Here is a 26,337-nt window from a genome sequence, read left to right on the forward strand (position 1 = left end):
CTGCTGAAAGGTCTTAAAGAATTAGTTAGAACGTTTTCTTAATCCAGCAAGAGAGGTCACTGACCAATAAAGCTGAAGTGTTTTTATCCCACGTTTAAAAGTCTGAAGACAGATGCTGCGCTTCCACACACATTTCCTCACTGGCAATGCCATTGTGCCCGGTCCTCAGGCTCATTCACACCTCTACACCCTGCTCTTCCTCAGAGCCAGCTCAGCTCTTTCTTCAGCTGCAGGGACCAGAGAACTGGTTCAGTACATATCCCCAGCACAGCAGAGGGGACAGAACAAAGTCACGGCTGAATCAAGCTGCTTATGAACAGGCAACTGACTAGTGAAACGAGACACATTTTTGCGCAACTTTCTAACTACTTTTCCCCTTAATCTGTGCTATTATCAAGATGAAGAGAGGGCTCCCCCAGCAGAGCTCCACTGGTGAGCAAAGGAGCTGCAGAGCTTTCCCTCCTTCAGAGGGAAATGCCAAGAATCATCTCCAGTAAGGACCCTATCCCTCTCACACCAACTCTCTCCTGCTTTGGACAATATACACTTCAGGGCACAGGTTGTAAGACAAAGCATAAGCCCAATGAAAAAAAATGGGCTAAAAACCCAAGACAAATCTGCTGAGAATAAGAAAATATCTGAGGCACTGAGGCACTACATTTGAAGAAAAAAACCACAATTATTATAAAATCCTGTAGTTAAACTTTTAGAACAAACTATTTTTAAAAACTTGTTAGTAAGTTTTGATTTCTGGCAGATTTGGGGTTGATTTTACTGCTGCATATTTTAAATTCCTCAACTGTAAGAACACTTTAATAAGGGGGGAAAAAAAAGAAAAAAAAAAACCAAAACTTATGCTTATGGTTACTACCTTTGTGGCCTGATGGAAATACTGCAAAGCGTTATATTAGTTTTTAAGGGGACTGGTTTTTTAGCAGAGGGTTGAAGACCAAGAAGTACATGAAACAGACAAGATCAAAACCACACAGGAAGAACAAGATGAGGGAAAGGAAAGTAGAAGAAAATTGTGAAACACTGCTACTATAATTGCTACTAGCAAGGAGGATTTTGCTTGTGGTTTGTGACCCACTACTTAATTCACACAATTTACAGACACATTTGAGTTACATCCATGTTCAAACAAAATTCTAATAGTATCTACTCTTCTTCAGAAATTAGGTTCACCCCTTGATATTATTAAGCAACTAACACTTAACCAGGTGAAAAATTCTTTAGGAGAAGTCAGTTCCTTGCTACATATCTAACTATCCTTAGCTTGATTTAATGAACAATAAAAGAGGGTTCACGCAGCCTCTGCTTAAGCAGATTTCCTTTAAAAAGAAAAGTACATCTCACATTGTCTTAGGACTTGGAAGTCTGTAAACCCATGCAAGAGTATCTGAGTGTCTAGTCAGCTCTGACATCTGTAACAGAAGCAAACCAACTATTTATCTAAATGGAATAGTTAAGACATTACGTGAAGGCTAACTTGTGTCTAAAAATTGTTACCTGATTATGCTCACCATTCTGGCAATATGTAACTGAGACGTATTTCACAACTACTGAACAGCAACAGCAAAAAGTTGGCTGCATCAGGAGAGCTGCCTGGCTTTACAAGCAGGACGGGAGAATGTAAGTTCTTCCCCATCTCCAAATGAAGTGATCTCTGTTCTTGAAAAATCCAGAGATGACGCAGAAACCACCGTGCCCCAGTACCAGGATTGCCAGCTCTGCTCTGACTGCCTAAAACAAAATGTTTTTTTAGATGAGGGGGAAGGAAAAAAAGAAAAAAGAAAAAGAAAACAATAACTCCTCAAACACTTTTTAATATCTTCATTTTTTTTTCCCCAATAACCAGAGACTATCAAGACAAAAACATGGAACAGGCTACTGTCCAAAAACTGTACAGTGCTGAATAAATTCAATTCAACACAGACATCCCTCTAGTCATACAGGGGCTGGGGCAGCCTAGTAGGATCAGATCAGCAATGGTCCCTTATCACAGCTGATGGACAAAATAGCCATGCACGAAAATACAGACCCCAGACACACTTTCCGATCTTAAAACCTGCAAACCAGAATGTCCATATCACTACAAGCTACAACCCCCCGCTGCTGCGAGAGGACCGTAGAACACACGGAAGTTTAAAACTCCTACCCGCAAGTCCTCATCCTGTGCCAAGAGGAAAGGGCTGAGCAGCACAGGTGAGCAACAAGAGGGGGCAGCACGCCTGTCCCAGCACCCGTGCAGATCCGCTTCCTCCTCAGCTAGAGGATCAGATTTTCTTCCAGTATGCAAAGCATCCCTGAGCCACTCTGAGTCCCGAGGGACCGTGGGCAGGGGCAGCTGCGTGCAAGATGCTCAAGACTGTAGACAGACTTCCACATGGCCTAGACTTGAAACTGTAGTCCACAATTTATCCAGTACTTTCATGGCTCAGAAGCGAGTTTTACACCAGAAATTTCCTATCTAGTCACAGAATACAGTGCTGATCATCTACTGGAAAGTCTGTGTCTTTTCTTAAAAATATAATTTACCTTCTCTTAAATCATGCTTATATATATCAACTAATGTATTAACTTATTTACAGATCTAAAGTCTTACGTTACAGATGTAAAGTCTGTACATTTTTAATTCACAAATTAGCCATTTTATGAAACAAATTAACATCACTGATCCCTGACCTATTTAACAATATTAACCCACTAAGATGGATTTGGAATTTAAAATCTTCACTAAGTTTTAACAGGCATTTGTATCCTCATACTTTTATCAAAATCGCCATCAAAGTTCTGCCAAACAAGATCAGTGATGTTAGAAAATAACTCACCAAAACATATGGGAATGAAAATCTCTGTTGTGGAAACACACAACCATTCCCTTTTTTAAACACAGCTCAACAGAAATCCATCCAATTGTTGTATTAGTACAACATCACATTTAGAGTCCTAAACCAAAATTTTCCTTAGACTTTTTACAAGAACACACATGCACAGCTGGAGATGCTGTATTTTTTAAGAATCTCTACAGTTGCACCTTGTGAAATCAACAGATGATCAAGCTCAGAGCTACGGTGAACACCAATGATACTCCTACCATCCTTGCCTATTTGCACTAGGAAAGGGGAAAATATGTAAAATGACGTTCAGAATTTTCATATTTCTGCATTTAAAGCAAGTTTTACTGGAGTGCATTCAATCTCTTAACCTACAAAATATAAAGCTCCAAGTTCTGTTCCCCAGCACTTTTATGATGTTTCATATCAAAGAGGTGTGACTGTATTTAAAAAAAAAAACCACGAATGGCCTCTCCTAGACTGTAAAATACTGCAGTACTGCTTAAAAAAAAACCAAAACCAACACACAGAAAAAAAAAAACCCGACTATTCTGAACTTTCTTCTCATAGGACATTCCAGCTTACTATCCACACTGTCTTCCTTTGGCTTGCAATGTTTTGCAGTGCAAGTCAGGGTGCTGGTTTCGAGACAGAAAACCCGAAGATGTTCAGGACATCTGGAAGATTGCCTGTCTCCACATACCAGCTTATTCGCAAGAATAAGCTGAGGTACTAGCGTTTTCTCTTCCCCCATTTAGACAGGATGCTCCTGGCACACCTGGAGCTCACTTTATAACTACAGTCAGGGAGAATTCCAGGTTTGCAGATGCTGAACGTTCTGTTCTCCTAAGATGTTTGATGCTACAATACACCATGGTTTTGTTTAAAGCTTCACTATTAAATGGGTCAGGAATGACTTATTTCAGTAATGTTTAAAACAGCTCCAAATAGCAATTAAAAACACAAAGTGAGCTATATCACAGAATTTCAAAAATATACCATTTAGTTTTAATCTCCATATTTTTTAAGAGATTTTGCTTAACCAACATGCACATGCTGTTATGCTGAACAATCAAGCTGTGTTATTCTAGATGCATATTAAGTTCAATATAAAACAGTCTTGAAATCTGTTTTTAAATTCTGAAGAGAACCCCAAAGATCCACTGTGGTAAAAGGCACTACGGTAAAAGACTAACACTGTCTTTCCCCAAACTGCAAATGTTCAGTAGTTTCACTATTTTCAAAATCCATCTACTGATTTCCAGAAGCTTAATTATTTCTAGTTGACAAAATCTCAGCTTTCTAGGAAAACCAGGCAAAAACAAGTCAGAACAAAACATTCCTTCCAAGCTGACCATTCTTCATTTTGCTGGCAAGCCATTCAAACTCCATGCAATGTTTCTAAACTTACAGAGTTTGTTTTCCTATGATCAGTAAGCCAAGATGAAAAATAAAAAAAACATTATCTTAAGTAGCCAAACAAAAAAGTTTCAGAAAGCAACACTGCATGTTTAATAACTTGACAAATAAGTCAGTTTCCAGCCCCCATTCTACTTGCCAAGACACTTTATAATAACTGTTAATCTGGTTGCCAGTCACATCGAACTAGCACACAGCAGATTTTGTATATATTAATATACACACGTATTTGAGGGGGAAAAGTACACTTGCTATAGATTACTACCGTCTTGTATTGCAAACCAACCAATATTTTACTCTTCACAATCAATGTTCTACAGCTACAAGATACAAAGTTAAAGGAACTGGTCTGAGACACCTCAAAGCACAAACTAAAGCAAACAATGTCCTATTTTAAATTTATTATCATTTAAGAAAAATCAGATGCTTCACAAGCTCTAAACCAGTTCCTTTTCACCCTTACCCCAAATATTGAATGATGTCATGCAAGATGTACTGGCTGAACTGGTTTAACCGCTACAGGCTGGATACACTGTTTAGATTTTCTTGTGATAAATTATTCTGCAGCAATGAAACGAATTCAATTAGTCTCAAACAACTATTTCCATTTGCTTGTTTAAAGTTTGGGCTTAGATCTTTTACACACACAACATCCTACTTTACTTAGTATAGGAACCTAGTAATAACAAGGAGCAGACTGTACTTCTCTTCGGAATTCAGTCAGTAGCACGGAACAACTGGAGTGGAGTAAGGAAGCTGATCTACATAGATCAACCTGAGTAGTGTGCTACCTACGCTTCTCTCTGAATTTTATACACATTTTCTGCTATTCCACTATTTCCACTCCTCCTTCACAGAAAGTTACTAAATCTGATGACCTACTGAGCACTTTGTTCGTGAAGAATGCACAGAAGAAACTCTAGACTCACTCAGCACTCTTCAAAAGTCACCAATGCCACTTTCTCGGTCGGCATGAAGCGGCTACCTGAGAACAAGGCAGCGCAAACCTTTTCCCAAGGCCAAGCATGCTGTTTCCAGTGGTACTAAACATTATCGTTACTGGGAATAAGAGGTCAGGCCTGGTTCTTTGCTCTAGGTATAACCTCAGAACTAACTTAATTTTGCTTTTTGTCTGCTGTATCAGCATTTCTATCTCCCCTCACTTGAGCACCATCTGTTTAATGAAAAAATGTCAAGGCAGGAGAAGGGAAGGGGTAAGCAGAACATATAAACAAGCAGATATCCACAGCTGTATGATGAATTTAGTCCGCATATGCTCATCTCAAACATCCAGCCCCACTATATCACCATTTGGCTAGAAGCAATAATGGAGACAGCAAAGGAGCTCAGAGAAAAAAAAAAGGGATACAGGCCTTCAGGAGAAAGGCACGGAAACAGGAAAAAAAAGAAAAAAAAAGAAAACTAATGCTGTGTTATGTACACAAATTATATTAAATTGCCAGGAACTGAGAATACTAATGAGGACAAAACATGAGAGGGAAGTGAGCATTCAGAAGAGAGGCAAAAAAAAAAAAAAAAAAAGTTACAAACTTGAGATCAGTATCTCACAGTGGGTCAGAAATCTAGTAAATGCTGTCAGTAGTGAACAAAAGAGGAATGACGAGCGAGCCACACAAACTTCCAGTTGCATGGGAACTGGAGGAAAGTGTAATTTTAAAACTTTTCCCATCCGTACACACACACAGACACATCGTATTTTTTTCCTTGTTCTTTGTAAATACCTTGCATCATTTCATTTGGAATTCAAATCTCAACTTTAAATTGCCCTAAGTAGGGAAAAACTTAAAAGACAGCATTGCCCAAGAGGCTACAGAGCTGACACAAGGAGAACACAAGTGTACAACCCGAACTACCAGCCACCGAGCGTTCATGGACTGTGACACTGCCTTGATAAGCCTGTGCTGGCTACTTCGGGAAAGAAACTCCCGTAATGTGAAACAGACATGGTACATACGTCACTATGGCCAGAGGCTGAACCTACAAAAAAGCAGATTCAAACTATAAACAAAGGAATTTTACAGTTACTAAGCTGCAAATGAGACTTTTCATGAAAGAACTTTATGAAAAATCTAACTGTAGATGTGTATTAAGCAAGTTTTTGAAGTTCAGACACATTTGTGAAAAGACATTACAGAGGAAGCCTAGATAAAGTATTGAGACTTGGGTTAAATTGCACTTTATAGAGCAACAGAACAGTACAGAAAAACTCCCATTTATTTTTGCCACTGAATTTATTTTGCATACAAATAAACTCTTCATAGTTTCTAGAGGATAATTTACTAATCACCACTGTTAATTTATCTAAAACTCGGGCATTAACAGCTCACGTGCACACTCCCACTCTGTTTCGGGCCAAAGGCAGCCACGGTAGCCAGAATCACTCGCTTTTATGCGGCAATGGATGAGAGATGCACACAGAATCCATGACTTAGTGACAGAATTTGGCCAGATAACCGCCAGCATCCGTGCCACCTCAAGGAGCTCTTCTTGTTCCTCTCTGCTCTAATGCCAAACCTTCACCACATTCATACAACACTAAACAGGGCTGCAGGGTGAACCAAATTAAAAACCTAAACTACATTTTAAAATCCCACTTTTTGTTTTTAATTTTGACCACTTTATTATAGTCACAGGGAGGTGCACCAGCCCAATTGCTGGCGTGGCACACAGGACGAAAACGAGCAGCGGCAAACGCTGCTCGTCCAACTGCACCCTCGGCTAGGGAAACAGCTGTCTTCGGCCAAGGGGACGCAGCCTTCTTCTGACAGCTCTCATAAATGTAAAGTATCACTACTGCCAAGCCTCAGTAAGGCTACAGCTGATTACAAACAACATCCACAGGTAACAAAAGACTAAATACACAAAGAGGTGATTTGTAATACTACAGCACTCTAGCTAAAGTATGGCAAGTAGGTGAGCCTGCATCACACCTGGTCCCGCTGCGCAGATACCTGCCCCTTATCAAGGCTGTCATTGCTTCTTTCCTTCATGATGCAGAGATCAAGTAATTTTTCTTTCTAGAGGGAATGTCTTCCTCCCTCTCGAAGTTCCATAACCCTGTCTAGTACTACTTTTATTTACACAGAGTATCCATAAGGTCATCAAGGAAGATTAAATTAGTCATAAGGGAAAGGGAAGGGAGAAAAACAGAAACATGAGAGCAGACACTCAAAATACCATATTTGATTTAATCCTGAAGAGTTTAATTCCACACATTTATTACTATATCTGAAATGGTTATTTCACTCATCAAAAATTGTTCATCTAGTACAGCTGTACACAGAATAAGTGAACCTCCACATAATTCAAAAGCAAGATATGCAATTTTCCACTGCGCATTCTTCAAATACCTCCTAAATCTAACGTGATCACTCACTGAAGAATGGCATCCAACACTGTTCTGTGCATGTTAAAATTAAGCTAACTAGGTATTAAATGTTTTCCTCACTGCTTGAGGTCATCTCTCTCAAGAAAGCACAAACACCCATACATTAAGATGATGAACACTGTTTTACACACTAAATTAATATATATCCACGACATCAACTTCTATTAGAAGTTAGCAATATTCTGATCTCTGCAATCTTGCAAACTTATTTCTCAAGAAAAATCAAGTATTCAAAAAACCTCCAAAGCCTAAACTTCATTGGTTTTGTTTTTGCATAAATGGACAGTTCCGTAAACACTCACAAATTAGCAAGTTTGCGATATCACTCGTAATCAGCTGTGTACAGCCTAACAGATCTCAAATAGATCTCGGAGACAATGTTGTATTCTCAGTGTCGCTACGTTCATCTACATAGAGACTTTTTTTCACCCCTCCAATGGAGGTGGCCACCAGGGTAAGATTTCCACTACCATCAAAACGACTTCTGGATGTATTTTGGACTCCTGTACCCCGACTGACAGAGGGGATGCAATATAGAGAAATTCAGGACACCTTAAACTGCATTAAAATGTTCAGCATTTCACAGCATGCCCAGCATGGTAGAACATCAAGCCCATAAAACTAAAAACATTAAATAGAGTCAATATTCTGAAGGACTTGAAAAGGATATTGACAAAAAGCAGATTGCTAAAGGCTATCAAACAATCTGCTGGAAAATACAACCCACAAGATGTTAATATTTGTATGCATACCAACAAATACAAGGTATATTTTTAAATCACCTCCTTTTATGTATTTGTCACACAGTATATAAACACCAGTTTGGAGATTTTTCTAAAACAAAAGCAAAACCAGTTGCTCTGATAGTAAGTTTTAGATGTCATTTTATGAAATAGAGGTTTCTGTTTAGGAAAGGAAAGCTTTATCTAATGACCTTCTAATCTTGAAATGTAATCTCACAGTCACTGTGACAAACTTCCACTAAAACACCTTTGCTCCTGATTTCAATGGCTATCACTGAGCAGAAAGGTGCATTTGCTGAGTCGACTGTCACATTTCCAAGCAAAATATCGTGTCTTGGTGAATATTTATGTCACTGTTGATTAAAACGGACATAACAGAACCGGCATCTTCGCAGCCAGGTGTTCTAAACGGGAAGGGTAGGTAGCTGGTGTTTTTGACCTCCAAGTCAAATACTATCGCTGCGAGCAGCACACTGTGGCTGCCCTTCCTTAGGGAACAAAATCCCGCCGTGCCTTTGCCCAAAATAATTTTACATCGTTGAATTCACACGGAAGGTGTTGTTCAAAGGAGGGGGGAGGGTGTGTGAAAATAACCACATAATGCAAAAAACGCTAAGGGCACCACTGGAGACTACACCGGACGAGAGCAGGGAGCAAGCCTGAAAATGTAGTGCCTCCTTTATGAAACGAGCGCAACTGCATGACGGTGCAGGATCCGGGCCGAGGGCTGTGCAGGCGCGACACATGGCCAGCGCAGCCCGCCGACCCCGCGCTAGGCCCGGCCGGCAGCGGTTTCTGTAAATAACCCTGGGAGGAGGGTTAATTAAAAATGGCGAGCAGCGTGGCTGCCTGCATACAATGAGCGGCCGGGCCGGGCCGCGCCGCCCCGGGCAGCGCTGGAGCCCACCGCCCACCCCGCCGGCGGGAGCGGGGCACGCCGGCGGCGGGCCGGGCCGGGCTGGGCTGGGCTAGGCCCCGCTGCCGGCCGCACACCGTCCGGCAGCCCCGGAGGCTGGGCAGCCCTCGGTACAACCGCGTCCCCTTCCCCCGAAATCACAACTACTTTCAGATGGATCCCCGTCCGCGTCCCCCCACACCCGCCGCGGCGGGAGGCTCCCGCTCCCCGCCAGGCCGAAGGTCCGGGCTCACGGCCGCACGCCTCGCCCCGGGGAGCGGGTCCCCTTTTGTAGCAGCGCTTCCCCCGCACCCTGCCCCTCCCGCGATGCAAATTCCTGCAGAACTCCGTCCCGCCCGGGCCGCCTCCCCCAGCCCCGCACCGCTCCTCACCGCCGCAACTTTCCCCGCCGTTCCCCCGCTCCCGCCGAAGCGCCGCCGGGCACAGCTCCCTGCGCCCCGGGAGGGAGGGGGGGACCCCGGCTGCCGCGGCCGGGCACGGGACGGCGACCTGCGGCCGCCCCTGCTCGCACGGGAGGAGAGGGCCGGGCGCGTGTTTACCGAGGACGGGAGCCCCCCCGACGGGGACGCGGCGCCCCGGGAGCCTGCAGCGAGGCAGGGGGTCGAGGGGGGAAAACTCTCCTCAGAGTTGAGGGCGTGGGGCCCGGCCCCGGCTTTACCTTCCATCTCCATGTCCTCGGGCTCGCTCAGCTGCTGCTCCCCGGGCTTTTGGTGCTGCTGCTGCTGCTGATGGTGGTTCATGTCGGGCTGGGGCTGGGGCTCGGGCTCGGCGGCGGCCTGGGCCTTTCCCGCTGGGAGCTGCAGGCCTGTGTCGGGAGGGGAAGGGGCGGAGAGGCGGCGGGGCCTGGGCAGCGGCCGGGACTGGGCACCCGCCTCGGGGGGCTGCGGCTGGGCTCCGGCGGGCAGGGAGCGGGCAGCCGGCGGAGGCAGCGAGACGCGCACGTATTTGCTCGCTATTCGCCCAATCTCGGCGGCGGCACCCGGTCGGGGAAAAGGGGTGTGGGGGGAGGAACCGGCCGGGGGTGGCGGCTTCCCCGAGGGCCGGAGGGGAGGGGACCGGGAGGAGGGGAGGAGGGGACGGGAGACCAGGAGTCAGGGCCCGGCGGCGGCGGCGCCCGGCGCTTCTCCCTCCCCCGGCGAGGTGTCCCCGGCGCTGCGAAGTCGGGGAGGCGCCGCGGGACCCCTCCTCTGCCCTCCCGCCCCCCCCAGCGCCCCGGCACAGCCGCTGGCCGACGCCTGGCTCGCTGCTCCCGGCCCGCGGGCCGCACCCGTTGCCTGTGCCCCGGCGCGCTCGTGCCGCTCCGCCGCCGCCACCGCTCTCTGCCTCAAAATGGCGGCTGCGGTAAACGCCGTGAAATGTCACATCCGCATGAGGGGCAGCCCAGCGAGCCGGGGAGGGGGAGGCAGCGCCGCGGCCGCCCCGGGAACAGCAGCCGCTGCCGCCGCCGCCGCCACAGGAGGCCGGAGGGGCGGGGCCAGGGGGGCCGGGCCCGAGCGTCGGCGCGGCCGCGGCCTCCCCGCAGGCCGCCGCCACCTGCGCGCAGGCTGGGGTGCGGTGTCGGCGAGGGTCGTCGCTGGCCGAAGCGCCCGGCCGCCGCGGCGGAGATCCGCTCCTCCCGCCGTCGAGGCTTCGGTTCCACCTGACGGAGGCCCGGGGTCGCGCCCTGCGCTGGCCTGGCGGGAGCCCGGGCCCGGCCGCGCCCCCGCGGGCAGCGTCCCACCGCGCAGCCCCGTGCTGGCCGGGGCCGCCCGCCGCCGCCGCCGCGCACCCCCTCGCGGCTGAGGCCCGGCCGGGGGCTGCGGGCGGGTCCCGGCTCTTCAGGCCCCGGGGGCTTCTCTGCCCATCACGGGCACGTTTCCCCCCTTGCGCTCAGGCCTGCGTGTGCGTGGCGGGGTGCGGGGCTCATGGCGGGCTCGGGGCCTGGCGGGCCCTTCGCAGCGCTGTGCTGCGGCGATAGAGCCGGCACGGCCGGGCGGGGGGCGTGGGCCATGTCCGAGGTGGGCCCTGCTCGAGGCCCCATCCCCTGACAGGGCACCCCGCTGCCCCACGTCCCCGGGCTGCCGCACTTGTAGGGTGTGGGCAGGCGGGTAAAGGACGTATTTGTATGGCGTGTGGAAAGACGCAAGAGAGAAATCGGCTGTAAACAAGACTCTTCCTCGCCTGGATGCCACTGTTGGTCGTGAGTCTTGTATGGAGACCGTAGTCCCTACCAGGGAAGAGACCTATCCATCTGATGGGAGGAGAAGGCAGGGGTGCAGAGGAATAAATAACATCTGACTGGTCCAGCCTGTGGTTAGAGCAACGAAGGAAGCAACTTCACCTATGGATGAAAGAGTAGTTGGAAGGCTGCATTAAACAGCGCAGTATTTACTTCACGCTCCTGGGAAACCCAGGCAGCAGGATAGTCTCTGAAGGGAAGGACTCAGGATGTGCAAAATTGGGCCTCCTGAAGGGACTGAAAATGTACCTGAGCAGACAGTGCTGGTCTGACTGCAAGTCAGTAAGTGAACTAAAGTTTATTTATTTTTGTAGTTTATAAAATGAGCAAATCAAAACCAATCTGGGGGACAAGTCCAGCCCGTCTGGGCTCCAGCTGGCCCTTTCTCAACAACACAGGACTCTGCAGGGGTATGCAGGAGAGGAGATTAATTCCCAAGCCTGAAGCACTGCCTTAAGTAGTAAAACTCCAGGGCTAGAAAGGGGAAAAATAAGGGAAGTTGAGGATATTAATGGGAAGATCAGGTATTAAAAACAGTTAATGTGATAGTTTGCCTTCCAAAAAGTACATTCTTTGCCTGTTGTTCCTCTCAATTCTCAAAAGCTGTTTAAAGAAAAATTATTTACAAACCCGGAAAAGGTTTGTTGGTGTTGACCCAGGCAAAAACATGACAAATTTGCTAAATGTGCGTTTACAGTATCTCAGCCAAAGAGGGGGACTGGGACAGAGGTTCGGACAGAGATTGATGCACATATCTTTAGTTTCTTAATGTCCTAGACTCTGAATTCCACACCGCCAGTCTCCCTATAATTACCCCCCAGAACAATTGCTCTTTCCTAATGACTTCCATTCCAACCTCCTAAATCATACACAGGTTTAAACTCATCCCTCCATCCTCCCTCCACAAATGATCCCCAATACAGGACAAACCAGTATGTCACAACATGAAGGTTGCTATGGGTTATTACCTGATTCTTCAGCCACAGACACTGTGTCAATCCAGCACCCCTCTTTCTGTATATTCCCAATTTAAGTGAACTTTATCCTTTCAGAGTCCAGCTACAACACAAACTGAAGTACCTTATAATGTTTTGAAAAAACATGAAAATGGGTCATTTATTTTGTGTGAAAATAGTTGTGAGTACAAAAAAAATATCTATTGACAATTGATTCAAGTACTTACATTGAAGAAGGAATAAATTTTAAGTATGTGTATATAATAATCTCAAATGCATTTCTGAAATAATTAAATAGTAGGCATTTTATACCATCAGCCAGTGATTGTAGCACTGTGATCTGATTGTTTCTAGACAGGAAACAAATCTTATTAATTGCCAAGCCTAAAGTGAAGTCCAGATCTCAACGTATGCTAACTTTTATCCCGATTACATGAAGACTACTTCTGCTGAATTCCTCTGGCCCATTGCCACTCCCTCCTGAAACTCCTTACCTTTCTCCAGTACAAGATGCAAAAGCTCCATCCTTTGAAGAAAAGGACGGTCACCTTTTGTAGAACCACCTGGCTGTATCATTGCTGCCGGCATTTCACCCAGCCTCTACTCCAGCACTGACAGCCAATCACTTATTTATCCAGCTGTTCCATAAATCCTTTCTGTTTTCTTAATAAATCCGTTTCTGCACTGCACAGCCCATCCTCAACAGCTACATCCCTCTGCAAGTGATTCCTCTCTGCTGTAGTTATGATGGCAAATTCCTTGTGCAGAAGAGTTGGGCAAAACCCTGACGAGGGTTACTGATACTTTCAAAAATAGAAATAAAGATCACGAGCAGGAACACGATGAACAGTCTATGTATCCATTCCTATCGCTCTTATTCTTGTCCTTCCTTTTTAACTTCTTCCTTTCATTTCCTACACCCACTTATTGAATCTTGTTGAAATTTAGGACTCTATCCTGTCAACTAATCCAGCCCCTCTTGGCCCTTGTGCCCACACAAAGCACTGGGAATCTGGTGAAGCTGCACCTGAGCAAAGGATTTCATCCTCTGGGTTGCAATCCTAGATTAGTAGGCAAGGAAGATCCCTTACTGTGTGCTCTCGGGGTCAACAGGGCTGTCGGACCGGCTGCAGCCTCCCGGCATTCCCTCCACATTAGTCATCGTAATGAGAGATGAACTTAAAGAGGTGCTGTCATCTTTAAAATGCCATTGAAGAAATGGGCTTTGCTTTGTGAGGCTGACCTGCTCCTGAGCCTCCCTGAAATTTAAAAATAAACCCAACTCAGGTTGTTTATTTTTAAAGCACTCGCAAGCCAGTGTTTGTCTGCCTGTGTGTGAGGCTGAGCCTTTAGCAACCAGAGCAAGCCCCGTGTCTCCGCTGCGTTTCTACCCTTGGAGTCCTACCCTCACCCTGCCCCACTCCTGCCCCACTGCTCCCAGAGGCCACTGCGCTGGGATACTCCCCATCTTCAGCAGGGCCTGATGGCCACCACAGGGAAAACTGTAGGAGGGAACCATAGAAAACTGGGCTGAAGGAAAGGAGAAGGATGTGTAGTCCATCCTCTGCCCCATGGCAGAATCAGCTAGACCAGGAGCATTTCTGCCAGTCTGCTTATTTCCTCCCTGCTCTTCAGCTGCTTCAGGAAATCTTGCTTCCCGCTTGGCTCCACTTGCTGCCCTGGCTTCAGCACAGATGTCCTCTTCTGGCCAGTCTCTACACTTAGTTCCAGCACCACTTATGGTGCTCCACAAAGTGTGCAGGTGCCCGTGTCTATAATTAAGAAAATTTATAGCCATGTAATGACAGAAGGGCAATTACACGAGCACGCACCCTTAATATAGATCCACTAAACCAGCAAAACTGGGGTTGCCACTTGTGCAGCTTACTCTGTGTTTCTAGATGAATGTACATTAATGCAAACGTGCCTCTGTGCCAGCACTGTGCTTCCTAAAGATGTTGAGGTTGCACTTGTGGGACCATACCCACAGTTACCCCACTCAGAGAGACTTTTCTGGTGGATTCCAGGAGACCTTATTTAGGGAGCCGAAGAATCAAATCCAATGTCACTGCCACTCTAGATTAATACAATCGCAGATCACAGACCTTGCAGTTGAACCAGGCGATCAGCTGCTCTTATGAACATCTTCAAGCTGAGTGTGGGGAAGAAAATAATCCTGAGCCTCCTGGAGCATATGAGACAGGAAGGCAACAGGCAAAAGGCAGAATATGCTGTTAAAGGGACAAAATCACATGGAAAAACTAGATAATTCGTTTGGCTGCAATGTATGTATTTAGCTATAACAACTTATTGCACAAGCAGTGGGGTTTATGGAGTTTCACGTCTTATAAATGTATTTTCCACATTTTCTAACCCCTAAAATCCTGCAACAACCCTGGATTCTTCCATGGCTTTTCTTTCCACAAAGTGACAAATAGCTCCACATAACCTCAGTCTTTCTCTGAGCAGGGGCTGGACCCCATGACCTCTGAAAGTCCCTCCCAACAGAAATAATTCAGTAGTTCTTTAATTAGCCATCAGTTTCCACAAGGTTTGCAGGTATTCCTTGGTTCAGTCTTCTACCCCTCTGTCATTTTTTGGTTGAGAGTGCCAGACAGGCTGGCAGCGCGATAACCTAAGCTCTGATTCATCAGGAAACTAGGGTAAAATATATAATTACAAAATTTTTAGGATTGTTTTCAATTCAGAGATCTTTGGTTTGATGATTTCTCTTTAACTGTCTTTTAAGGAGAGATATAAATCATTACTCCCTATAAAAGGTGGTAAATCCATTACGTCTGAATGCATCCCATAGTTCAAAGCTTGACATGATTTAAAGTATATTTTTAAGCAGTTTTCCAGAGCCACATCTTTCATATGACTTTCACAGAGTCAAACATCTAATTTCATAGCTATTTAAAAAAAAAATTATGAAGTTTAACTTTCACAATAAGAACATGCTTGTTTTGTTAGAAGTTGTATGTTTACATCTAAGGTATTAGGTGGTAACCCACTCTCTGTTTCCCATTTTTTAAAAGTCCAGTAATCCCTATTTGTCGTGAAATTTTGTTAGACACAGTAAACTATGAAGTCAAGTGTAACAGTGATACAGATCCAAAGCAAAAAAAGGAATGGAAGGTACTTTACTGGTCCATCTTTTTCTGTACAATTGTAATTAATCAGCTAAGGGTAGCTGTAAAAGTGATGTCTTTCTCTGAAGAGAAGGAAGAAGGTGAAGCTGAAAAGTATCTGTGCAGGTAGCTGTACTTGCAACAGCCCTTGTTGGAGTGACTGTGTTGTTAGTGGAAGGTAGGGATTGCCAGTAAGGAAAGTGACGCCTCCCGTGCAGCATGCATTGTTCTTCTGAAGCATTTCGACCTGCAGAGGTTCTCAAAATGCGTGTAATGTGGTGTTTGAATAATCTATACATCCCCTCCTCCGTAAGGGAGGTGAGGTGTTTAGGATCACCGTATCTACAAACGGGCAGAAAAAGATGAAGTGACTTGTCGCTCACCACAGGTCATACAGCCGCTAACTCACTGTCAGCGCTGGAACGTGAGCTGTGTATATATTAAAGCAGAAGTGAGTTATGTGGTCTTTTTAAATAAAAACTGATTGTTTATATGCTCTGGCCATCCCTGTATCACACATCTAAGGAAAGGTGGCACAGAATAGTGGGATGAAAATGAGGTGAATTCTTCTGGTGTGGCATAGCAATTGATCAAGGGAAGATACACCTTTTGCTTTGCAATGAATAAAACTGGGTCCTAGAAGACTTGACTCTTTCTATCACTTTCAAATGAGAGCCCTGATCTTGCAGGGAGCTCTGTGCAGGCAGACCCAAGAATCAATGCAGTGTCCTTCAGTGTCTTGAGTTTTGATTTCAGGTCAAAAATTCCTAGTAAAATGGACAAAACTCTCCCCCCTCCCCTTTTTTTTTTTGTGTGTGTATGTGTGTGAACAGAATATCAGAATTATGAAGCTTCATTTTTCCTACAAGAAACTGCTGATGTGAAAGCTCTTTGGCTTTTGAATAAGATGTGACTGCTGGATTTTTCCCAGAGTAAGTTGTCTCCTAAGTATTACTGGGAATTTGAGTTCAGCAGGAGGAGGAAGAAATTTCATTAGAAACCGCTGCCCTCTGATTGTTCAGATGTCAGCTCTGTTGTCATTGTCATCCTCCTGGTTTTCCTATGCTATTTGCCAGCTAGCAAAGCTGGAGAGGTCAAAGCGCAAGCAAGCCAAAACCCCAGGACAGAATAAAAAAAGAGATCTTCAGCCTTTCTTCATAAAAGCCATAAGAAATAAATTAGATGCTTTGTTTTTCCTCCTCTTTAAGATACTTTTTGGAGGCATATGTGAACAGTAATGATTGCTACAGATATTTGGGCAGACACGGAGAATTAATTGCTAGAAAGCTGCTCCTACATGTGGAGTTTGAGGAGGAGGAGTTTCTCACTACAGCAATGCCACAATTGTGCAGAATGTTGCAGAAAGGAGGAAGATACCAATTACAGTAATAGAAAGAGCGGGGCTGGGAGCACAGAGATAAACATCTGGAAGGCTCCCTGGAGCAATTGCATTTAAGGCTTAAAAATAGGAAGGATGAATTTAACTGGGATCCTGAAATGGAATTGAAACTGGTAGAGTTGTTTGCAGGAGGAATCACATAATTGCACTTCTTCTTATTATCAGCGGTAGTTTACATTAGGAGGAGTTTAGGAAGCTGGACTTTTAAAGGAGGAGAACTGACAACAGAGTGTGGGAGGCAAGCTGAGAGCATGAATTAACATTTCCACAGTGGTGAAGGCAAAGCCAAATGTGGCATCTGACTACCTTTATTTGTTCTCAGTATTTAGCAATGAATATTAATTCTATTTAATACGAGCTGGTTTGGTATTTGAATATGAACATGAAACATCCAGTTGGTGTAACATCACAGCTTAAAGCAGGCTGTCATTATTTCAGCGTGCCTTGCTTTCCAGGCAACTCTTCCAATGTCCACTGTAGTGGAAGTGAAGTGGCCTTTCACTCAAGGTCCATTTTGGCTAAGCTTGTTTTTTTAGCAAAAATAAACCATTTAATTTGTTTGAGAAAATTGAGGGGAGGGGGGAATATCTTTTGGGCAGTTTTGGATATATTGTATTTTTAATTCTTCTGATGCATGGTGTGGTCGGTAGTAGTAGGGCATGGAGTGTTAAGAGAATTATTGGTTTAATTTTTCAGATATGCTATACTTGGAAAACCCTGGAATTGATAATTTTTAAGAATAGCCTCTAGTCAGAATTCACTTCTTGGTCTGGGACCCTTAGGATGAGATAATTTTCAATAACTTTTGGGTTGATCCTTGATGTCTGAAGCTGTTGCGTTAAGCAGAAAGTAGGATTCCTATGGTCATCACCTACCCTTTTTTAAAGATCTTGTCAGGAGCTTTCTAACAAAGGCCAATCTTTTACCTCTGGCCTCAGATAAGAACAAGCAGAAGATTTTGAGTGATGATCAGTTGAGTTTCAAATCTGGGAACACCTACAGCTGCAAGCAAAGAAGGACTGACACTTTTATTTGATGGTTCTTTGGCAATTTAGTCCGTCAGTACGCAAGCTTAAAGCACTGACCTTCCCCAATACAAATGGGAAGCAGCACATCCAAGCAGTCAGGCTCCTTGATGTAAAAATGCCAACACGTTTCACCTAAACTAAATTACTCCAAGGCAGACTCTTAAAACTTTGTTACAAGTTCATATGGCAATGGGTATTTCTGAAACCTCCCACAAAAAGCTCTGTTCTAGGGTCTTTATGGGGCCTGCCATTGCTGACTTCTTTGGAACCACTTACTGTCTGGTTTCTTAGATACTTCCTGGTGACATCAAGTGAGTTTCATGCGTCAGTCACTTATTTATCTTCTCTTAGATTTTACATGGTAGAGTACTTGACCTACTTTGCCATTTTCACCCTGCATTGTATAATGAAGCCCTGTTCTACATTTTTAATAGAAACTGACTGTAAAGTGCTACTTGAGCAAACCAATTCCCTCAGAAGGTCTATTGAACTTATTGTCTCACTTGGTATCAGCAGAACAGGCAACTCTGTTACCAATACCTTGTCTAACTGCTAAGCTACTCCAGTACATTTTGGTTTTATAACCTATCTGCCCTAAAGTGTTAAATTACGTCAAACTGCATTTGATCTGAATAAAGCAGCCTCCACTATTTGTCTCGGAGATATTTCCATCAAAGACAACGGCAAGTTAGCTATGTGGACTTTCTCCATGCATTTACAAAACCACTATGACTTAGATTTGGTCTGCAGCAACAATCCTATTTTAGTCATCCAGTGTTGTGGAAATTGTTTCCAATGTTATAGGAATCAAGCTGTTCAACCCAGAGAAACTTCACGTGTTGCAGGATAACATTACTTAGCTCTGAGTTTCTTTTGCTGTAGTCTCACATGCATCTTTCAGAATAAGCAATGCTACGCTGGAGGTTGCTCTGAGTTGCCTTACCTTTTGTTTTAAGTATGACTTGGCTTCTGTATCCATCACTTTCTCCTACCACTTCCATCCTTACATGGCTTTTCTTATTATTTAGCTTCTTTTTGGTCACCTCCTGACACTCCAGGGGTGAGAATCCAGAGAAACCTCTGGGGAGGCCCAGCCACTCACCAGAACTGGGAGTGAATCTCTCTCTGAAGAGACTGTGCATCTCTGTCCTATTGTCGGAGAGTCTCTGATAAGATATTGATTTTGTAACTCTGGTATTGTTCTGTCAGACTTTCTTCCCGTTCTTATCCTCTTATATTTTTTTGCCCTTCTTGGCTGATTTATTTCTTTGGTAAAACATTCTCTCCTGCTCAAACTGGGAGCTGCACAGAGCAGCTGATCCAGCTTTGGAGACCACTAGTTTGTGCTTGGAACTAGTACCAAGCCACCGCTGTATGGACCCAAACCTCTCAGGGTTAGAAAGGCTTGCGCTTATCTCATTCTGAGTAGTCAAGATGTAGGACTGAGAATCTTGACTGAAATGAAAATCTGAATGTCCTCTTCAAATGCAAAAATTATAGGTCAGCAGCTTTCTTTTTTTAGGCAGTTGATATTTTACAATCAATACCATTTGGGATGTGCTAGTATAGTATAAGATCTCATTGTGCATTCACAGCATTAAAGCTTAACCAAAACTAGAGAACAAAACCACAACTAGGCAAAACCATACATGCATTAAGAAATTGATTAATGTAGATGTAGAAATTGATGTAGAAATTGATTATCCTACGAAATACTTCGGATTTACACAGGTACAAAGTAAAAAGAGCCATTATTTTTTTCTGGGAATTTGAGTAAAGGTAAGACAGGAAAGAGAATATTTTTCAAAAACTTTAGTCTGAGTATGTGAAAAATGTCTTATTAGTGCTACTTCCTAAATCATGGACATATCTTTCATGGAAAAAGGTGGAAGCCTGTCCCTTAAAGGGTTTAAAATAGTGGGAAGCAATCCTGCATTAGCAGGTAGGATGGACTGAAGTACTGGTTGCACTTAGAACTTGATGAAGGCAATAATTAGCCAGCACAGCTACAACTAGAAGAGGATGAGCTCTGAAACCCTGAGGCTCACACACAGCTTTTCGGTGGGGATATTCCTATGCATAACTTTACACATACACACTTGCAGACCCGCAAATCTAACACAATTGATTTCTTCCTCTCTATATCCTATAATTTGAGAGCTGACAATTATTTATAGTAGAGGGAGTGTTGTTTAAACATGAGGGGAACTTGTTTTTTAAATAGGTTGTTTTTTAAGGATGCTTCCACCTTGTTACAGATCATCTCTCAATACAACAGCTAGGCACTAGTTTCCAGGAAGTAGGAAACTTTTTCCAGTCAAATGTCCTCATTTCCTATGTTCCTGAATAATAATTTATACCAATGTCACACAGTCCCAGAAATACTGTGTTGCAGAGGTCAGTATGCTTAAAGATGTCACTACTGTTAGTCACCTTTCCCATCCTTTTGCTGGGTGTCACTGTCCTCAAAAACAAGGACAGCTTTTTGCAAATTCGCCCTGGGACTGCTGCAGGTCTGTGTTACGGCCAAGCCATGCCAGAGTTATTTTCCTTCAGTATATTGGGCTGACGGACAGTGGCAATCTAGGATCTGATTCACCAGAAGATCAGGTGTCTCTGCCTTGGAGAGGGGTAAGGCTGAAGACAGCGTAACCTCAGACTGCTGATTTTAATCTACAGTCCTCGGTGTGCTGGAGCTTGGTTAAGCACCAGATAGCGGCAGAGATGGAGAGGTGCTGGGCTACGTGACGGGTACTACAGGCCAGGTAGATTGTTGGTCTGATTTTGCTGGCTGTGGAGAGCTCAGACATACTGGTAAGCTGCTTTTGAACCCTGCCAGGCAAAAGATTGAGGACTGGCTATCTAGAAATTTGTGGAACATCCTCATTCCTCTTCTGCTTCGATGCAAGAGATGGAAAAGTGAAGTAGTTATCTACACAGCAGCAGGACAGCAGGGAAATGTGGAGGAGTCACAGCTGGAGAGACCCTCATTGACTTTTAAGGGGTTGCAAGAATAGCCACTGATTTTGGGAGTCGATGGCTGAGCAGAGGGAGCTACAGCTGAGGGCAGCGGTGGGAGGAGGCAGGAGTGGAAGGCCAGGCTCACCCGCTGTCTGAGGGGAAGGGAATTTCTAGGGGTAGGTGGAAGTCCTTGCGGGGAGGGGTAAAATACCACAGATGGGGGCTCCTGAGAGCGAGGAAGCCCAGGCACATACCGGATCCTGACAGGGTGCAGCTCTGAAGAGGGATACAGTTGTTTGACGTGTACGTCACTTTGCAGTACAGCGGTGCATACCAGTCACGGTTTCCTGCCCAGTAGCCAGTGTGGTCTGAAGCTCTGCAAGGAAACTGCTGTTTCACAGGGGAACCCACGCAAACACATGCTCCCTGTGCAATGCTCACGCTCCCACACTCACCCTCTCTTCTTTCTCTGTCACACAGAACTCAGATTCATTATTTTTCTTTCTCCATTATTTTTGAAAAAAATCACTGTTTTGAAAAGAAAGGGGGGAAAAAGGGCCATTTTATAATTGTCAGAGGGGCTAGAACTGTTCAAAGCTTAATTCTTCAGAGCACTTTGAAAATTCTCACCAGAAAACATCACATGAGGAAACTGGAGGGAGCCAGGGCTGGTTCATGAGTCGTTTCTGGGGATATGAAGCTTTGAGGAAGAGAAATAGAAATAACCTGCGTGAAGGAGAAAGGCCCATTGGTCCTCATGTTGTTGTTCTTCCTGTTCTTCTGGCTCCATAAGCTCCCTGCCAGTTCCTGCCCAGAGGAACTTCCTCATTCTTTCCCTATTCTGTTTGAATCCACCTCTCTCCATTTCCAAAAGAGAATGTGAAGCAGATCTATCAATCACAGAATCACAGAATGGCTAGAGTTGGAAGGGACCTTCAAAGGTCATCTAGTCCAAACCCCCTGCAAGGAGCAGGGACATCCCTGACTAGATCAGGTTGCTCAGAGCCTCATCCAGCCTGGTCTTGAACATTTCCAGGGGCATCCACCACCTCTCTGGGCAACCTGGGCCAGTGTTCTACAACTCGCATTGTAAAAATTTTTTTTCCTAATATCCAATCTAAATCTACCCCCCTCTATTTTAAAACCATTACCCCTCGTCCTATCACAACAGGCCCTACTGAACAGCCTGTCCTCATCTTTCTTGTAGGCCCCCCTTGAGGTACTGGAAGACCGCTATAAGGTCTCCCCGGAGCCTCCTCTTCTCCAGGCTCTGAGTTCGGCCATCCAGCTAACTCCTTATCCACCGAGTGGTCCATCCATCAAACCCATGTCTCTCTAGTTTAGAGAGAAGGATGTCGTGCGGGACAGTGTCAAAAGCTTTGCACAGGTCTAGGTAGATGATGTCTGTTGCTCGTCCCTTGTCCACCGATGCCGTCACCCCGTCATAGAAGGCCATGAAATTGGTCAGGCACGATCTGCCCTTGGTGAAGCCATGTTGGCTGTCACCAACCACCTCCTTGCTCTCCATGTGCCTTAGCATGGTTTCCAGGAGAATCTGCTCCATGACCTTGCCAGGCACAGAGGTGAGGCTGACCAGCCTGTAGTTGCCCGGGTCTTCCTTGTTCCCCTTTTTAAAAACTGGGGTTATATTCCCTCTCTTCCAGTCATTGGGGACCTCACCAGACTGCCACAACTTCTCAATGAAATAACCAATTTTGTGTTTCCTAATTCAAATACTCCCAGAGCCCATCTGACCATCCCCAGGATGGAGGATCACTCTGGTAACACCAGCCTGCACCAGAGGGGAGCTGGAGATGCCAGGCTCAGCAGCAGTCCTCTCTCTTTTTTTCTTGAGACTAAGGGAATTAAGTCTTTTTACAAGTCTTTATGTAGAAAATCTTGGTTTTGTTTGTTTTCCTAGATTGGTAGTGTGTGATTCTTCCTGCTTTATTTATAGAGGGTTTATTTGGCCACACAACAACCAATTACACACATATTGTACTAATCGGGAGTTTGTCTACAGAAAAATTACCATAGAAATTATATGAAATAGGCTCATCTCAGTGAAATAGAGGAAGACAAGAGGAAGACCGGCTATTAGAGCAGGAAGAGCATAGACCCTGTCTTCCCATATAGATCTGTCATCTTGCTTTGCATTAGCAGACACAGAGATTCTTTTTCAAAAAACACATTTGGTGACATTGAAAAAAAATGTGTAGTTTACTAGATGCTCACATATGGCATTTCTTCTATGAAACAATGACACGAATAGACTCCTTGTGGCCTGTATTTTTTGCTAAACGCTTTTACCGTGCAAAAGACACTTGAATAGGAATGTTACAAACGGAAGGTGGAAGACATTTGTGTGATGTTTTGCAGCCAGCAGCCTGGTGTTGCCTCTGCTGCTTGGGAGAATTCCTTAACTCTTGCACTGAAAAACCCCTATGTTTGGCTATTGCAGAGGTTCTGCAGGAACTGCTCCCAAGAAACAAGCGGCTTCAAGTATCAATGGCTTCCCTGTTAGGAAATTTGAATCTTTCCTCGAAGGATTGGATAGCCTTAATGGTTCAATCTGGGAAGCAGAAAAATAGGTTAAGTAAGTGAAAGAAGCAGAAAAGGATAAAAGTAACCTGTAGGTTTGTCCCAGAGGAATTTTGTAGCAGAAAGGCAGAAAATGGTTCTGCAATACATCTGGAATTCAAAATTCACAAATTCAGACTACCTGCTCCCACTCCCGAAATAATTTGCTGTAAGGTTTATCACCATCTTAGCACATTGATGATGCAGTGGAAGAAATGCCAGCTAATTCAAGAACAGAGGGAACTGGGCAGCAAGGTAAAGAAAATTAAGAGGTCTGTGATTTGTATCCCACCATAATAGAAAAGATTGGCACCAAAGTAACTATGTTAAGGCTGATTTTTCATTATGGATTTAAAATCAGTTCCTGAAACTTTACACTGTTGTACACCAGCCAGGACAACACATCTGTATAGCTACACTATCACTGTCAAGAATGTTAAGAGGGAGAAGGAAAGGCAGTCATGTTCACCAAAGAAAAGTAAGGTTTAAGGAAGATACCAAAAACTGATGAAGAGGACCAAAAAGATTACTTGAGCGTATCGCTGAATTTCCTGGTCTTTCACGGAGAGTGCAGCCTGGAGCTGCTCCCCAGGCAGGAGCACACATCAGCTCCTTCGCCAACAGCAGCTCATCCTGCGGGAGAAGACAGAACAGCAATGGGTAAACACAGTCCGCCTCTCGGGGAGCTACAGGACAGTCCGACAACAAAATTACAAAGATAACACAGTTAACGTGCTCTAGGCTTTGCAAGCTAAATCCTCAGCGGCTGTAAAACTGAGCAGTTCCACGCAGTCAATACATGTATGTCAGTTCAGGCCACTGGAGGATTCAGGGCTGTTACGCACCGCAGCATGTGCATCTTGCAAATCTCAGGTGACGCAGTGTTCCTGGAGAAGCACAATAAAGGGGAAAACAATGTACCATAAACCACGGTGGTGTTAAGCCGGCGGCGTCAGGTGACTTTCCACATAGCCTTTACGACGGCCATAAACCAGCGTCGCCAGCCCGTGCTGCGCGCTCAGAAGAAATACAGACATCTTCACTGCAAAGCAAATCCTGGCCACTCCTGTTTTCATCATATTGTACATACTCGCAAATGATCTGTGCACTTGGAGCTTTAAAAGGGCAAGTTATGCTAGGGCTGATGGAGACCCAGCCGTTGGGGATATTATTTTGGCGGTTTGAGGACAGGGGCTCCCCATGTGTGCGGTGCTTGGGATGAAGGAGGAAGGGCTGTCTGCCTTCTCCTGCCACCACACACGCTCTGCACTGCTGGAGAACGGCCACGGGAAGTCCATTAGGAAGAAGATTGCCATTTAGCTTAAGAAAGCAAAGGTGACCCCCAAGTTAGACACGTGGCGTTAGTTGTGATTGCCTGGGACAAAGCTCAGGCGTGCCAAACTGCTTTTAACGGTAAGGAAGTGCCCTCCGTGTCGGTCCCCGGTGTGTCTGTGTTGGGGTCAGGCTATGCCCTACACATTTTTTCATTTTTCACAAAAGAAGCAAGGAGATCAGCTCCCAAATGATCAAATCCAGAGTGCTCCACGTGTCACTCTATTAGAGTGCTGCACAGGGGAGAGACCCACCGCGTCTCCCCAAGTACAAAAGCACAACTGTGCTATCACACATCAGAGAATTTGCACGGGAGAACGTGCAGAAACCAAGTCTTATCATTTCTGCCATTTGTAGAGCACTGTTTGTAAGCAACATTTCTTCCTTTTGTAGGGTCCTTAGCCTTAATTGACTATATTTTAACAGGATTCTTGTCTGTCTTCCCTTATTTCTCAATGGGTTGCCATGCTGAGAGAGCAAAGGAAGCAGCCTCCTCCGTTCCCTTCCCTCCTTCTCCTCTAGGGATCTCTCCCTCCCCAAATTGCAGGCAGATTGAGCCGTCTGGCATCCAGAGGAGCAGGAAAACAAACAACTCTCTCACAGTCCCAATTCCACTTTTTGCCTCCTCTTTGAGACCAGCTTGGCTGAGCGCGCTGGCTGCGCGTATGCAGGCAATGAGCTGTTCTGCTGCTGGGCTGGGATGTTCAGGGCTGTCACTTCAGCGTGCCGTGGTGAATTTTGTCCCTGTGCTGGTGTGAAGAGACACATGCTTTCACACTCTCATTCTGGCCCGTGCGAGGGAGGTTAGACTTCTGAAAAGCTGTCTGCTTTACTTTTTTTCCCCCTATTCTACAGGCTGCAACATAGTGAATTAAACTTCTAGAAAAAAAAAGCTGCGGACTCTTTTTTGCAGCTTTCAATGGTTCAGATCAGGCGAGCAATCAAAGGGCAAGGCAGAGGCATGCCTTTTCATTGCCTGCTATAAACAATCAAACTCAGACTTTGCACCGTGTAGCAGGCTGCGTTATAAACAAGCGCGGCTGCTATCATATTACCATCCTGAGGCTGATTTATATAAACTGCCTTCTGAGCGCTGGTTAGGCTCAAAAAAACCCACGTGCCCTACAGGCAGAACAGATTGCTGGAGTAAGATTTTCAGTAACACCGCTAATTATTCAGGAGCCTACAAGTGGGAAATTTCTGGTTCAGGAAAGTTGCGTGCAGTTTCTTAAGTGTTGTAGGAGGAATGTAGTTAAGCAAATGGAGATGGACTGCTTGTTGCCTTTGAAGAGGTTCTGTATATTCATATGTGCTGTATATTCAGGAGCCGGAACTTCGGTAAATTGCTGGAGGGACGAATAAATGTATTGTCATGTTAAGGGAGCATGCAAGGAGCTGCATCAGGTCT

General features: G+C 45.1%; 1 protein-coding gene across 2 annotated transcripts in view; it reads right to left on the reverse strand.

Annotated features, from left to right (window-relative positions):
- The window catches only part of USP7 (ubiquitin specific peptidase 7), a 77,156-nt gene extending 66,555 nt beyond the window's left edge, over nt 1–10,601 (reverse strand). The window contains exon 1 of one of the 2 annotated variants that reach the window (XM_086760299.1): nt 9,983–10,601. In XM_086760299.1, coding sequence (XP_086616425.1) covers nt 9,983–10,064 — 82 coding nt within the window. In that variant the 5' untranslated portion in view covers nt 10,065–10,601. The remainder of the gene's footprint in view (nt 1–9,982) is intronic. The other variant, XM_086760300.1, reaches the window with a different exon arrangement.
- Between the last annotated feature and the right edge of the window lie 15,736 nt (nt 10,602–26,337).

Source organism: Chlamydotis macqueenii, chromosome 15 (genome assembly GCF_036417535.1).
Source record: "Chlamydotis macqueenii isolate bChlMac1 chromosome 15, bChlMac1.mat, whole genome shotgun sequence".
Lineage (NCBI taxonomy): Eukaryota > Metazoa > Chordata > Aves > Otidiformes > Otididae > Chlamydotis > Chlamydotis macqueenii.